The sequence below is a fragment of the Raphanus sativus genome, chromosome 6 (assembly GCF_000801105.2).
Source record: "Raphanus sativus cultivar WK10039 chromosome 6, ASM80110v3, whole genome shotgun sequence".
Lineage (NCBI taxonomy): Eukaryota > Viridiplantae > Streptophyta > Magnoliopsida > Brassicales > Brassicaceae > Raphanus > Raphanus sativus.
The window spans coordinates 12,276,700-12,292,739 of NC_079516.1; the positions used below are offsets into that span (position 1 = coordinate 12,276,700).

The 16,040-nt window shown below is 32.6% G+C and overlaps 2 protein-coding genes across 2 annotated transcripts; both read left to right on the top strand.

The window, feature by feature from the left end:
* The first annotated feature begins 8,021 nt into the window (after positions 1 to 8,021).
* On the top strand, positions 8,022 to 11,714 carry LOC108813037 (beta-D-xylosidase 4). The gene is made up of 5 exons (XM_018585464.2): positions 8,022 to 8,561; positions 9,089 to 9,376; positions 9,762 to 9,931; positions 10,033 to 10,889; positions 11,020 to 11,714. The coding sequence occupies exons 1-5, from the start codon at positions 8,127 to 8,129 to the stop codon at positions 11,604 to 11,606; spliced, it is 2,337 nt and encodes a 778-aa protein (XP_018440966.1). The 5' UTR covers positions 8,022 to 8,126; the 3' UTR covers positions 11,607 to 11,714.
* Positions 11,715 to 12,470: 756 nt separating this feature from the next.
* LOC108809895 (magnesium transporter MRS2-2-like) lies at positions 12,471 to 15,144 on the top strand. Its single transcript, XM_018582031.2, has 11 exons — positions 12,471 to 12,897; positions 13,001 to 13,030; positions 13,397 to 13,550; positions 13,642 to 13,763; positions 13,845 to 13,919; positions 13,991 to 14,200; positions 14,297 to 14,341; positions 14,443 to 14,487; positions 14,578 to 14,607; positions 14,693 to 14,812; positions 14,894 to 15,144. Exons 1-11 carry the CDS (start codon positions 12,658 to 12,660, stop codon positions 14,978 to 14,980), a joined length of 1,158 nt encoding a protein of 385 aa, XP_018437533.1. The 5' UTR covers positions 12,471 to 12,657; the 3' UTR covers positions 14,981 to 15,144.
* Positions 15,145 to 16,040: the final 896 nt, after the last annotated feature.

The following is a 16,040-nucleotide window of genomic DNA, read 5'->3' on the forward strand; positions in this document are numbered from 1 at the left end:
GTTATGATCGATTTTACTTGTGAAAAATTAAAAAAACCGATTCTACATTGTCTTCTTCATCAATCTATGGTTTTTCCATAGTTTTTTTTTCACAAACTCTTGTTCTCTATGATGCATATCTATACAATATGCGGTGTTTGGAAATTAAGTGCAACTACTGGATGACTTTTTTCTGCTGATGACAAAGGAGCTAGGCTACTGTTATTGGAATCAAATTCTATTTTGGAGGATTTAAAAAGAATGGTTGTGGAGGATTTTGATATGGAAGAATATAGGTTAGCCGATTTGGAGTTTAGTTATCTACCTACTGAGTTAATCAATACATCAAATTTCCCATATGTGATCATTGCAAATGATTGACAGTTTAAGAATCTTTTCTCCATGTTGTTAAGAAGAGACAATATTTTGAGAACAAAACTTTGCTGAATGCGATTTTCGAGATATGTGCAATGAAGCATAACTTTGACTACCAGATTATCAAAAACGTATAGCAAAGTTTGGTATGTTAGATGTGTGGATGATCGATGGATGCAGTTGGAGCGTTCGAGTAGAGTGTTTGAAGGAGACGTTGATCAACAACCACATTGTAGTATATTTTATCATGTTATTTGAAGCCGCAATGATAACAGTAAATACTAAAACTATATAATCATTGCATTTTGTCAACCTAAATTATGAAACAAGGCGATGGAATACGTATAGTATATCTAACTAACCACCTCAGTTAGACGATCCAATCAAATACAGATCACAATGAATAACTAATCTATTACACATGAGATGTCAGAAACTAGATTATAGTTAATCAAATATTTTTGAAACAGTATGCTGATCTCAAACCTCCACATTGAATCTTGATTATTATCAACCACTAGATAATATTTTTTAAATATAGATTAACTTTTAAATTATATTTAATTAGATTAATTATAGAATTAGTTTTGAGATTATGAGAAATATTATACTATTGGAACAATTTCATGTTGATTTTATACTAAGAACGACAACGACCTTGTTTTTTTTTTTTTGACAATTTTTCTTTTTATTTTTTGCATTTATTAAATTGATGCGATATTGTCTGGCTGTAGGGCATGGTGCAAAATAAAAGTTGATGCAATCTCATCCCACTTTAAAAGAAATATCAGATTGCTTTTTTTTTTTTTCAAATAGTTGTCATTATCTATATTAAAAAATCATAGAGATGTTGAAAGACAATGGCAAATTGAACACCTAACCAATGGCGACAATAAAGTCGCAGGTCGATCTCAAAACCATAATCTTCTTCGTAAGTAGTTAATTACATGTAAACTTGTAATACGACTTATCTTGCTTCTGCATTTTTAAGTTTCAAAATGCTTTTACGAAACTATATTGTATCGTTTTGTTGTGTTATAATTCTTGTATCTACTCTGATGTATACGAATATAACTTTTTTTCAGACGCAACCAAAAATATTATATTATTTGTACGATTTACGACCTTTTAATAGATGGGATTGTAGAAGTTTGTTTTTTCTTACTTGATTAAAGTTGGGTGGCCGGTGAATGAACAAGTTGCTTATATTCCAAGTGATCCATAATGAAAGGTATAGTTCACTATATATAAAAAGGAATCATAAGTTTTTCGTTTCTAAAATTTTACTCTCATATATATTGTTGTAAGAACGGGGTCCATTCCATTTTTGGGGCCTACCTGTTGCTATATTCTTCTTCACTCAAACATAATAATTGTTTGCTACATATCTGTACAATACTGTACATTGATTTTAGATATACAACACGGAATAAAAGGTTTAAGGTAAGATCAGTTTTTGAAGGCCATTTGTTCGCAAGTAATGTTTTATCAGATGGTCTATCGCTATCGATATTCATATTCTACCAAAATCTAACTAATTCGAACATATAATATTTCATCAATTAGCTTAGTAATGTTTAGTCTTTTTTCTCACTGTGACGTATTTTAAGAAAATTAACCAATTTTAAGAAAAGAGGTTTTGTAAAATATAAACTACTCCCTCCGTTTTTAAATGATGGATGTTCTGGAAAAAAAAATTGTTTAAAAAGATAGTTTTTTTTACATTTTCAATGTTTAATTTAATGAAAAATTGTAAGTTTCAAAAAAATTAATGGTGTTTATTGAATTTCTATTGGCTAAAAATTGTTATTCACAAAAACAATGCAGTTACAATCAAAATTTAATGAATTTTTTTAATATATGTGAAAATTCTAAAATAAATATCTTTTAAAAACAGATGGAGTAAATGATTATATTTTTTGGAACAAATTTTATACATCTACTGAACAACCACCCATTGAAGAACATGGTCATCTAGTGACACCACTACTAGTGTCATTGAAGTTGTTAGTACCATTCACTATGTTAGTTATAGCTATAATAATAATTATTATCACTATTGCATTATTTGAAATTGACATATAAATTTATTGAGTGGGTATGATTCTTTAGATTTCGTATAATATAATAAACTACCACAATATATAGCTTATCATAACTAATATGTTTCCTTTCATCTAGAATCGACAGTTGTTAATCTATCTTATTAAAACAAAAACATTATGTTGGATTTAACATTTATTTTGTAAGTTTTTAAATTAAATACACTTTTATACTTTATAGTTAAACCTACATTAAATCACTAATGTTTCTTTTTTTATACTACTATCCATGTTTCTTTCTTTATACTACTATCCATGTTTCCAAACAATATACTTATTTCTTTATACTACTATCAATGTTTCCAAAATATATTTTTTATACTACTATTAATGTTTCCGAACAATACAATAATTAATCTTATTTATTTTATATCTATCATTTTCTCTTTAAAATTTTGTAGAAATGTCATAATTTCATAAATTGCAAAATAATGAACTTTAAAATTTGGATTATAAGATTACAAATTATGAAACTATTACAATTTAAATCCAATTAGATTACATATCGGTCATCCATCAGTTCAATCGGTTAGTCTCAAGTTTTACTGATTTTTTTAATATGAATATTTTAGAAACCTAAATTGAATTGTCAGATCTCCGGATTAAACGGTATAATCACAATCATGTTGAATTTAAAAACACTGATTTAAATCTATCTTATTAAAACAAAAACATTCTGTTGGACTTAACATTTATTTTGTAAGTTTTTAAATTAAATACACCTTTATACTTTATAGTTAAACCTACATTAAATCACTAATGTTTCTTTCTTTATACTACTATCCATGTTTCTTTCTTTATACTAATATCCATGTTTCCAAACAATATACTTATTTCTTTATACTACTATCAATGTTTCCAAAATATATTTTTATACTACTATTAATGTTTCCAAACAATACAATAATTAATCTTATTTATTTTATATCTATCATTTTCTCTTTAAAATTTTGTAGAAATGTCATAATTTCATAAATTGCAAAATAATGAACTTTAAAATTTGGATTATAAGATTACAAATTATGAAACTATTACATTTAAATCCAATTAGATTACATATCGGTCATCCATCAGTTCAATCGGTTAGTCTCAGGTTTTACTGATTTTTTTTAATATGAATATTTTAGAAACCTAAATTGAATTGTCAGATCTCCGGATTAAACGGTATAATCACAATCAGGTTGAATTTAAAAACACTGATTTAAATGCAAAAATATTTTAAATACACACTCTTTAAAAATTACCAAAATATTTATTAAGTTATTAGTGAAATTTTTCATCGTAAAATATTCTGCGCTTTCAAAGCGCGGATCAAAATCTAGTATTTATTAAGATATGGACCATTCCCCTCTCCCCCACCCAGCGAAGACTGGAACTCATAAGCATACTTTCAAACTCCTAGACATAAGGAAATCCATGCTAAGTAACCAGATAAGCATACTTTGAAATGTGGCCAGTTAGAATTATTGGATGTAGTTATGTCTTCATCGCCTCTGACCTCACCTGCTCTAGCTATAATAATAAATGTTTAAAAGTCACATGCTGTGTACAACAATATCATCTACCTTATGTATGCTATTCAACGAGTAGTTCAAAAAGTGTATGTAATTAATATTCAAAGATCATCTTGAAGACATTTTTTTTTTTTTTTTTGTAAAAAAAAAGGGTTAAACCCGGGTCACTATTGGAACCAGACCTAACCCCCGGGGGAGTCGCAAGCCCGCGGATGGACTCCTTCTCCTGGGCATTCAAATGGGTCCTAAAGCATGGACCCATATCCGCGTTAGGTGAACAGAACAATGTGACTTAGTTTCGCATAGCAGGAGGATCGAACCTGAAACGTGTTAGCGTCCCAGGCCCGTCCACTGCCACTTGACCACAAGGCCCGTTCATCTTGAAGACATTACATCCAATTGTTCCTTTACGAATAACATAAATACAAAAGGAAAGAAGTTTCCTACAGGTTAAGATTCCAGTGGTTAAAATGTGCGTTAATATACACTTTTTAAAGACATCACATGGAAACGACTCATAAACATTTGGATTATATGATCTAGACATTGTCGTAACGTAACTGAGACGTAAATAACCTAATTCGATTTATTTTCCCCACGATTTGCTAACACGTAGCCATGCAACGCTAGTTTGTTTTTAGTTCAACCAATTTGTAACATTATTCTAAATATGTTTGTATGTCTCAAAAGGCCACAAACCTAACTTCCATTATTAAATAAAGCCAAATTGATCTTGATTTTGATAATTGTTGGTGAATGAATTCCAGAATCAGACCATACTTTACTGTATCAAATTTTTAGCAATCAATACAATTAAAACAGCAGATATTTTTTTGATATCCCCTTGAACTTTGAAAATATTTACATGAGTGCTATTATCATTTATTTTTTAAAAACAAATATTATGGTAATTATTTAAATTGAGAAGATGTAGTTCCTATTAATATGGAAAATTTGGTACACTGCAGATACTATATTCCTATTAATATGCAACATAAAGTAGTTAATAAATTTTAATACATTAAGAGTTTTTAGTATATTCGATTTTTTTTAAAAAAATGATAACTTCTAAATACTACACAAGATTACAAATAATCGTAAAATAAATCTTATACGTTAGAAACAATATCTTAATAATTTTTTCACAAATAGAAAAATCCTACTTAACTACTAAAATTAATAGATCGACACTATCCTATTAATACTCAATGTCTTCAAATAATATTAAGATCCGAAATAACTAATAAACTATATCAGCTTTCGAGATATATGATCAATATACGCGGTATTAGTATATAAAATCATATATCATTTTGTTCAAATTTAATAAAATTTTAAAGTATAAAAATTATAAAAAGTAAAAACATGTTTAAGTCAGTGTTTTTTAAATTTATGCAAACTTTGTACCCGACTGCTTTAGTCATTTGGTTATTGGGTCGGCTGAAAGTAAAATGTATGTCAATAGTTTAATCAATTCAATATATAATTATACATATCAATATTAAAAATACAACAAAAATCATGTTAAAAATTTAGTAAAATCTTAAATATATTTTCTATATTTTTTGTTTAACATAAAATATAAAAAATAATTAAACAGTTTTGTAACAGTTGGAGTTACCACATATAATAAAAAGTACAATAAAATTAAAATGGCTAAGTATTTAAATATCTAATGAAAACATTGAGATTATATTGTAAATTGGATTAAACTAAAAAAATAACGAGTTAAATCAAATTGGATTCCACACCAATCATTTTTCAATTAAACTGGTAGCATCGGGTTTTTGCTATTTTGCGGGTTTATTGAAGTTTCAAATAACGGTTATTTCTTGAAATCCAGGTTAAATTATATATCGGATTAATAGATTTCCGGTTAGATCGTGAGTACAAATTGAATACAGGTCTGGATTGAGTTTTAAAAAACGCGGATTTAAATGCAAAAGGTTAAATAGACAACATACCATACACTTTATAATATTGTTAAGGAAATTTCACATCATAAAGTATCCCGCGCTTTAAAAGCCCGGGTCAAAATCTAGTTAGCATTAAAGTAGTACAAAATTAACATTATTGTATGCTAATCAATCTATTAACATAAAGCTTCGTTGAAAAGAGAGGTACACTAATAGTAATTGAGCTCATACCTCCTGCTTTCCCGTACACAACAATAATTTATAGCTGCAGGCAATTAGCAATCATTATCTTTATGAATTAAATTGTGTAGATATTTCTGTTACTTGTAAGTGAAGCATGTGTCCTATGCAATGCAAATTTAACAACCTAATCTAATAATTTCTTCGTCTTTACCTTTTTTAGAACTATCTTCTTCGTCTTCTTTTTTTATATAATCACTTGTTATATATGTAGGTGTACCTGTGAGTTTATACATATGTTTATGTAAAGGGTCACTATCCCAAGTCATTAACTATTTGTTCGTACATGTGATAGTATATATTTGCAACTTGCAACATTTTGTTCCAAACACACATGCATTGGATGTTGATGTGGTTCAATGGCCTATATAGTTGATAGATATCTTGCAAAAACCAAATGAAATCATCTAATATCTTTTGAAATTTTGCCTCTTTTTCGTTGGGGAGTAGAGCTAATTTTTAATAGAAAATCTTTTGGTGAATGTTGTCAATGACAAGAAACGCGTTTACAGAAACTCGGTATATATACTACTCAAATGACAATACCATGTACATAATACTCATACTCATATATACGTAAAGTTAAATCCAGTGGTGCTTCTTTTTATTTCTTTTTTTAAAAATTGAAACATTGTCTTTATCATATGTTACGAATCAAAACAACTTCATAGCTAGTTGGATTTAGTTGGGATATTTTGGAAATATTGCCAAGCTATCTTTAATCATAATTTACGAAAATATATAAACCGCTTTATAAACTAGTTTTGATGTACATGAAGTGATATAATGCTAGTAAGTCACGCGTAAGAGAGAACCTCGAAGTGGCAGCCTGTCACGTAAGTAAAAACAACTGCGGAAACCATTAAGATTCACGGACTCGAGACAAAAGAACGCAACTTGCAGTTTGAAGCTCGACAAAATCTACCATTTGATGAGTAATACGACACCATCACGGGTCACTACCAAACACTCTTGCTTATTGGGATCTATGATTTCTTTTTCTCATCCTTTCAGAAAATTATATTTTTTTCCATCGTAAACCATTGACCATTGATTAATGAATATATGACAGCATGTAAATAATTTTAAAATAATTAATACATAGTCGTAAAATCGAATTTAAGCTAAAGAAGTCAAAAATTAACGTATTTTGAAAATATGTATCAGTATAAACCAAACACAACCAACTCATCAGTTAACAGATAATATTGTCCCCTTCCTTTTTAAATATCCATTATGCTTTTGGACCTGAAGAATACACTGACTAGAAACCAAATCTTTCGTGGTTTTGAAAAAGCATAAATCAAAAGTTGATATGGGGTCGCCTGAAACATTGTATACTCAAAAGAATATATATACGTACATTTAATTTATACCTAAAAGTTAATTTTATACTGTACGTTGAATATTCAATCTTTTTTTTTTTTTTTTTTAACCAGGTGTTGGCCCCTTCGGGACCCACCACCTAGGCACGGCGCCAGCCTGCGTCTGTACCGGTTAAGACCCTGGACACGCCTCCCCGCCCGAGTTTCGAACCCGCGTTCCCTCAGCCGAAGCCTCGGAGTACCACTGGACTAACTCGTCCGGGTTGAATATTCAATCTGCACTCATGTATATGTATAAAAGTTAAAGCTAAAGCCCACTCGCATGCTTTTTTTTTCTTCTTTATATCTATAATTTTATTAAAAACTATTAAATCATTAAGTAAAATAAGTTTTTAAAAGATGAAAGAACAAAGGTATATATTATACACCGTATGGTATCATTGTTTATTTCCTCGAATATCGTTCGTGGTATGGTATCATTCTACGTCAAGAACCTCATGTTCTCAAATATAATAGGTAGAATACAATATTCAAATTATAAAAGAGTAATAATACAATCCTCAATTATTTATAAAGATCACATATTCTTCAGTGAGCGTTCTAGCTTGTTAGTTTATAAATAGTATCACTAAACCAAAACACAAAATATAATCCCAAGAGTAGAAACACAACACAATGGGCTCTTCTTCTCCGCTAACAAGGCGAAAGAGAGACCCGACCTCTGTTTTATCTGTGTTTCTTGTTTTCCTCTGTTTCTCAGCTTCATCAAACGCTCAATCCACGCCTGTTTTTGCCTGCGATGTCGCCGGAAACTCATCCCTCTCCGCTTATGGTTTCTGCAACAGCGCTTTGAAGATCGAAGCCAGAGTGGCTGATCTTGTCGGGAGGCTCACGTTGCAAGAAAAGATCGGGTTCTTAGTGAATAAAGCTAATGGCGTGACACGGCTTGGGATTCCGACGTATGAATGGTGGTCAGAAGCACTTCACGGCGTTTCTTACATCGGACCCGGCACGCATTTTTCCGGCCAAGTTCCCGGCGCCACGAGCTTCCCCCAGGTCATACTCACCGCCGCTTCTTTCAACGTATCTCTGTTTCAAGCCATTGGCAAGGTAAATAATTTTTTCCCATTTTCAACCATTCAAATCCTTTAAATAACATAAACAGCATTATGACAAAAATAACAGACAAGAAGAATAATTCTCAAAATAACATTAATTAAAATGTAAATTGTTTTAGTTAATCCAAATTTCAAGTTTTTACCCTAACTCCATCCTTAAATAATAGTCTATACATAATAGATAAATTTAAATATAAAATAAATAAAAACATTTTACTTTTTAATTATATTATCTTGGTAACTTCTTCATGTGTGCTAGTTTTGCTATTTTAGAATAAAATGTTATTTTAGCGTTACCCTATAGTATTCTTTTATTGTTTCTTTATTTATTTTGTTCATCTTTTGCTTTTGTTAATCTTTTTGGATAATGTAAATATCTTAGTTTTTAATGCAACTGCGCCTCTCTTTCTTTCTCTTTCGTAAGGTTAAATTAAAAAAAAAAAAAAGGTACAAGTTAACTTTTTCAATAGTTTCTTTTGTACTGTTTTGGATGACAATGTTTTTTACTCATTTGCTAAGGTTGTCTCCACGGAAGCCAGGGGAATGTACAATGTTGGATTAGCCGGTTTAACGTATTGGTCACCGAATGTTAATATATTCCGAGATCCGAGATGGGGAAGAGGACAAGAGACTCCTGGAGAAGATCCATTGCTTTCTAGCAAGTATGCTTCAGAATATGTTAAGGGTCTTCAAGAGACTGAAAGCAGCGATGCTAACCGCCTCAAAGTCGCCGCCTGCTGCAAACACTACACCGCTTACGACGTTGATAATTGGAAAGGCATAGAACGTTACACTTTCAACGCCGTGGTAAAGACTCAAACCCATTAATCTAATGAACGATACATTTTCAGTGTCTTGTCCTAGTTGTTTTGTCACATTTATAGTGTGTTTGATTACGGTTTGAAATTTGGATGCTTTATAGTTATTACTGTATATGGATGATTTGATATGGATGTAACAAAATTTATTTCAGTATTGTTTTCGGTGTAGTTGTTCAATTGTACTAAATTCGGACTAGGTCACTTGTAGCTCAATATGTTAGTTGTGATCGGTTTAGTACAAGCTTTTAGGTCATTTAATTTGGTTCATGTTCTGTTTTGTTAAAGTGCAGAGACATGGGTTTGATATTTATTGGTGAAAGACATTTTAAGTGCGTGTACTAACTGTTTTTTGTGTGTTTTTGTTGGAGTAGGTGAATCAGCAAGATATGGATGATACATATCAACCACCGTTCAAGAGTTGTGTGCTTGATGGGAATGTGGCGAGTGTTATGTGTTCTTACAATAAAGTTAACGGTATACCAACATGCGCTGATCCTGATCTCCTCTCTGGTGTTATCCGTGGTGAATGGAAGTTAAACGGGTAATTACCTGATCCGTTCAGTAGGTTAAAAATTTAAGACCCATTTGATGTAAAATTTGAAAATGTTTAGGTTCTGACTTATAGTTTTTGTTTTTAAATAGGTACATTGTTTCGGACTGTGATTCAGTAGATGTGTTGTATAAGAACCAGCACTATACCAAGACTCCAGAGGAAGCTGCAGCTATATCTATCAACGCAGGTTTGGACTTGAACTGTGGTTCATTCCTGGGTCAGCACACAGAAGCCGCGGTTAACGCGGGTTTGGTCAACGTGACAGCTATCGACAAAGCGATTTCGAACAATTTTCTAACCCTTATGCGTTTAGGATTCTTCGATGGAGATCCAAAGAAGCAAATCTACGGCGGGCTCGGTCCTAAAGACGTTTGCACGCCTTCAAATCAAGAGCTAGCCGCAGAAGCAGCAAGACAAGGCATTGTCCTATTAAAAAACACTGGTTCCTTACCGCTTTCTCCTACAACAATCAAAACACTAGCCGTGATTGGTCCGAACGCGAATGTCACCAAAACAATGATTGGAAACTACGAAGGCACGCCGTGTAAATACACGACACCGCTCCAGGGATTAGCCGCGACGGTGTCCACCACGTATCTACCAGGCTGCTCCAATGTAGCTTGCGCGGTGGCGGATGTTGATGCCGCCACGAAACTAGCAGCAGAAGCTGAGGCGACGGTGCTTGTTATAGGTGCAGATCAGTCTATCGAGGCAGAGAGCCGCGACAGAATCGATCTGAACCTTCCCGGGAAACAACAAGACCTTGTGACCCAAGTGGCTAAAGCAGCCAAAGGACCGGTCTTGCTAGTTATCATGTCCGGTGGAGGTTTCGACATTACCTTCGCCAAGAACGATCCGAAGATCGCCGGAATATTATGGGTTGGTTATCCTGGAGAAGCTGGCGGCATCGCCATAGCTGATGTCATCTTTGGCCGTTACAATCCAAGTAAGACTCTGTTTTTGTATTTGAAAGTTCGTTAGCTTAAACCAGTGATAACCGGTTAATTCTGTTTCAGTAATTAAAAGTTCGTTAGGTTAAACCGAAGATAACCGGTGAGTTCTGTTTTTTTTAATAGGTGGAAGATTACCGATGACGTGGTATCCACAATCCTACGTGGAGAAAGTACCGATGACGAACATGAACATGAGACCCGATACATCAAACGGGTATCCGGGTCGGACGTACCGGTTCTACACCGGAGAAACAGTTTACGCCTTCGGAGATGGGCTCAGCTACACCAAGTTCAGCCACAGCTTAGCCAAAGCTCCTCCACGTGCTGTCTCTCTCCGTCTTGAAGAGAACCACGTTTGCCGATCATCGGAATGTCAGTCGCTGGACGCGTTAGGACCGCACTGCGAAAAGAACACTGTCGGAACGGCGTTTGAGGTTCATGTTAAGGTACGGAACGGTGGAGACAGAGAAGGGATCCACACGGTGTTTTTGTTCACGACGCCTCCGGCGGTTCACGGGTCGCCGAGGAAGCATCTTTTGGGGTTTGAGAAGATTCGTTTGGGGAAGATGGAAGAAGCGGTGGTGAAGTTTGAGGTTGATGTCTGTAAGGATCTTAGCGTTGTTGATGAAGTTGGGAAGAGGAAGATTGGTTTGGGTCAGCATCTTCTACATGTAGGGGACTTGAAACATTCTTTGAGCATTAGAATCTGATTTCTATAGATTCTAAATTTTTATATTTTAAAGAAAAAACTATAAATATGCTTATTGATTAAGCTTTATGCAATTGGGAGAGATGAATAAAAAAGGAAATTGTGAATCTTTTACATTTCATTTTTTTTGTTAAATAATGTAGGATTTATTCAAATTAAAATTTTTATTTAAAATTTTGGAAATTTTGTGTTATTTAAACGTATTGTTCATAAAATATAAGAGATTTATTATGATTTTTGAAATGTTTTAGTAGTTTTATAATTAAAATATAAAACTATACTGTTGTAATTAAAATCATATTAATTTTCATAATTCAGAACAAATCATCTAAATAATTATTAAAAATCAAATCAGTTCAAATAATTTCAAATATTATTTAATGCATATTTAAAATTTAAATTAACTTTCAAAATAGTTATTCCTTTGTAGAACCTATCATTCAGATATTTAAATTATTATTTAATTTTTATCAGATTCGTATTTATCTAGATTGGATCTTCGACTAACTGCATGTACTTTTGATTTTGAAATATATTTGTTTAGTTTAAGAAATATAGTTTTGAATGATTCAGATAATTGTTAAAATCGTTTGCTAGTCCGGATAATTATATTTTTTATACTATGAGATTATCTTTACTTTACCCAAAAGAACTGGATATTTTGGTTAGGTACGGCTAAATCACCGGAGAGGCATAACCTACCATTAATCATGAGCAACATCATTCAAAAAAAAAAAAAATCATGAGCAACATCACCAGTTTACTTCGGTTATCTCCGGTTTGGTTTGAAAATAGTATTAACCTCTTGACAGAAAAACCACGTTTCCTTTTTGTTTGTTGTCTTAAACTCTTAAAACTCTCCAACAAACACACAAAACGAATGTGAAAAGATAGGCATGAAAAGATTTGCAAAATCTATTAAGTGAAAAAGGAGCCAGAGAGTTCGGAGTTTCGTTTTTTTTTCTGAATACATTATGCTATTTGTTTCCTCCGTCGACTTCGCATGAACACTTGAGCAAAAAGGTGGGAGGGACTCTCTCTGTTTTGTAGACATGGCGCATATCAACGGGTACGTGGTTGCGGCGGGGGAGAAGAAGAAGGCGTCTCAACCGTCGTCGTGGAACTGGGTGCTTATAAACGCGACGGGAGAGAGCGAGGCGCTTGATGTCGATAAGTATGCTGTCATGCACCGTGTTCAGATCCACGCTCGTGATCTAAGGATTATTGACCCGAATCTATCTTACCCTTCCACTATTCTCGTACGAGAGAGAGCCATTGTGCTGAATTTGGAGGTCAGGATTGTTCCTTTTGTTTTTGTTGTTGTTTCGTACGTAGTGTGACTATGTTTTTTTTTTTTTTTTTTTTTTGTGTGTGTATGTGTGTGGTGGGTTGCAGCATATCAAGGCGATCATCACTTCCGATGAGGTTAGTTTACTATTTGTTTCCTTTTCGGTCACTTAGATTTATAGGGGTTTTGACCTTGTCTCCCTTTCCAAATTTTTAGAAATTATATACATAGACATCCTTAAATTATGGAAAGATTTTTTAATTAAATTAATATTCTTACTAAATGTTAATTGCTCTCAAAATATCCGATCCGCCCTGCTCGGATAGGTTACTAGTACTAGTTGAAAGACTCACAGTTTCATCCATGCTTTCATCCATGAATTGCTTAGAGAATTAGGGTCTAGCATTGCATAAATATGTTTTCCTTCAATGTCTCTTGATGGATGATTGCCAATGAAGATAAACCTTATATGATATTTGTATTAATGACTTGATTTATTACAGGTTTTGCTTCGGGATCCATCGAATGAAAATGTTATCCCCGTTGTGAAGGAGCTTGAAAGACGCTTACCAGTTGGAAACAAAGCACAACATGGTCAAGGAGAGGGGAAAGAGAGTTCAGCTACACAAAATGATGCTGATGTTGGTGGAGAAGATGGTACTATCCCCTACAGACTTATAGCTTTTCGTAACATTTTATATCCTTTTTTTTGTGGTTTATTCAAATGTCTCTGCCTGTTGCATTATAGAAACCCCATTTGAATTCCGTGCACTGGAAGTTTTCTTGGAAGCTATGTGTAGCTTCTTAGCTGCAAGGACAACGGAGCTAGAAACAGCTGCCTACCCTACTTTGGATGAGCTTGCCTCAAAGGTAGGTAGTTCACCGTTTAAGTATACCAGGCATCACCAGTGGTCCAGTTTTCAACGGTGTTTTTATACATTAATCTTGTAGATTAGTAGCCATAACTTGGATAGAGTTCGGAAGTTGAAGAGTGTCACCACTCGGTTGACAGCTCGAGTTCAAAAGGTGAGGCAGTGTTCATCTCTTAAAGTTTGTAATGGAAATAAACAATTAAGAGGCTTCACCGCCTTTTGTAGGTAAGAGATGAGCTTGAACATTTGCTGGATGATGACGATGATATGGCTGATCTTTACCTTTCAAGGAAGCTCTCTAGTGCTTCCTCAGCAGCTGGTAGTCCAAATTTCTATCTTACTTCCCCAACAATAGGTTCTAAGATCTCAAAAGCTAGTGTAGCCACAGTTCGTGAGGATGAAAACGATATTGAACAACTTGAAATGTTGCTCGAGGTTCGTTCTTATTGCACAAATTATTTGTTTAATCTTATCTACTTATCTTCCATTCACAAGTGAAGTCTAAAACATATGTTTCGATATCCTTTACAGGCATACTTCATGCAAATCGACAGCACTTTTAACAAATTAACAACGGTTATCTTCTTGCTTCTTCTTTTCTTGTTATTTGCAGCATAATTTTTCTTTTTGTTGATTTTAAAAAATTGTTCTTCTAACTCCCAATTTATTTGACTCAGCTACGTGAGTATATCGATGATACGGATGATTACATTAACATTCAGGTAACCATTTTTAATTATGTTCTTGAAATCTTAATAATCATAATATCATTGTCTAATAAAGCCTATATCATTGGTTTTATGGTTTTGCAGATGGACAATCATCGTAATGAGCTGATTAAGGTAAGTGAACGTTGAAAGCTGAAGTGTTTCTTTCTGTCATCCTCCTGAGTTTCTCTTCTTGATCATCTTCAAAAAAATCTTGCAGTTGGAGGTTGTGTTAAGTTCTGGAACCGTTTGCTCAGCATTTTACTCTCTAGTCGCTGGAATTTTCGGGATGAACATTCCATACACGTGGAACGATAACCACGGATACATGTTCAAATGGGTATATAACCAAATCTCCATTTGCTTGATATAGAAGAAAAAAGTTCTCGGGGTTAACCTAAAATCGGTTTTGTTGTTGCAGGTTTGTATCGTGACGGGGGCAATTTGTGTGATCTCGTTGGTATTCATAATGTCGTACGCTCGGTTCAAAGGGCTTGTGGGATCTTGATTTGTCTAGAGAGAGTTTTTTAGCATTGAGAAATTTAGACTTCGAATTGTTTAAGAGGAGCTTTACACAATCTTATTATTAGAGATTTTAAACCGAAATTTTTTTATAAGCCAACAGGCCTGTGACCATATTATTAGCATCCTACTAAACTATGCAGCTTTGAAATTTTGAGCTTAAAGAAATTAAAAATTTACGTCTAGTTTTCAAGAATCACGGTTCCTATATTGACTTTGGTAATTCACAAAACAAACAAAAATCAATCATACTTCTAGTGTTAATAGAAAACTGGTCGAGCGGGAGTCATTTTTTTTTTATCTTTATTTTTACTAAATGTTATACATGATTGCCAATGTGTATTAATATAAAATTTTGATAAATAACAATGTGTACTAATGTGTTTAAATAAGCAATGTGTTTAATTACTAAATTTGATTTTTAAATTTTAAAATAACGTAAAGTAGATTTTTTCTGTATTATTTAAAATATATAGTGTTATATATTTTTGTATTTTCAATATTTATCATACAAAACTTACATTGGGGTATTATTTATATGAAAATATGTGTAACATAATATATTTATATATTATATAAACATATGCACACCCACACGGGTTTTATTTTTAAAATGTATTCTATATTGTTTAGTTTTATGTAGTATCGAGTTTGTATAATTTAATTTTGTGTTTAAAGAACAATATCAAAACTGTCTTTCGTATGTAAAAATAACATTTTGCAAGCGTGAGTTGTGTCTTTTTATTGTAACACAAAATTTTATATAAAACTTATGTTTTTTGTACATTACGAAATTTAATTTTTTAAAATAATTATTATGTAATTTCAAAGTGAATTTTATCTCCGAGGTCCAATATATTTTGTGTGTAATGGTTCAAAGCATTTTCGATATATATTATATTTCAGTTTGGTTTGTTTTTAGTATTATTGTATAAGTATAATATTATACAATATTACTATATTCTATACAATATATGAAGCTATGTGTTATTTGTTTTAGAAAGTAGATTAGGTCCAACGTAGTTATAAGAATAGTCATATCTTTA

Excerpts from the sequence above, each read along its gene's own strand:
- LOC108813037 (XM_018585464.2), top strand. The coding sequence starts at position 8,127 with ATGGGCTCTTCTTCTCCGCTAACAAGGCGAAAGAGAGACCCGACCTCT. Across the intron at positions 8,562-9,088 it reads TGTTTCAAGCCATTGGCAAG|GTTGTCTCCACGGAAGCCAG; the intron begins GTAAATAATTTT and ends TCATTTGCTAAG. Across the intron at positions 10,890-11,019 it reads CTTTGGCCGTTACAATCCAA|GTGGAAGATTACCGATGACG; the intron begins GTAAGACTCTGT and ends TTTTTTTAATAG.
- LOC108809895 (XM_018582031.2), top strand. The coding sequence starts at position 12,658 with ATGGCGCATATCAACGGGTACGTGGTTGCGGCGGGGGAGAAGAAGAAG. Across the intron at positions 14,342-14,442 it reads CTTTTAACAAATTAACAACG|CTACGTGAGTATATCGATGA; the intron begins GTTATCTTCTTG and ends TATTTGACTCAG. Across the intron at positions 14,608-14,692 it reads ATCGTAATGAGCTGATTAAG|TTGGAGGTTGTGTTAAGTTC; the intron begins GTAAGTGAACGT and ends AAAATCTTGCAG.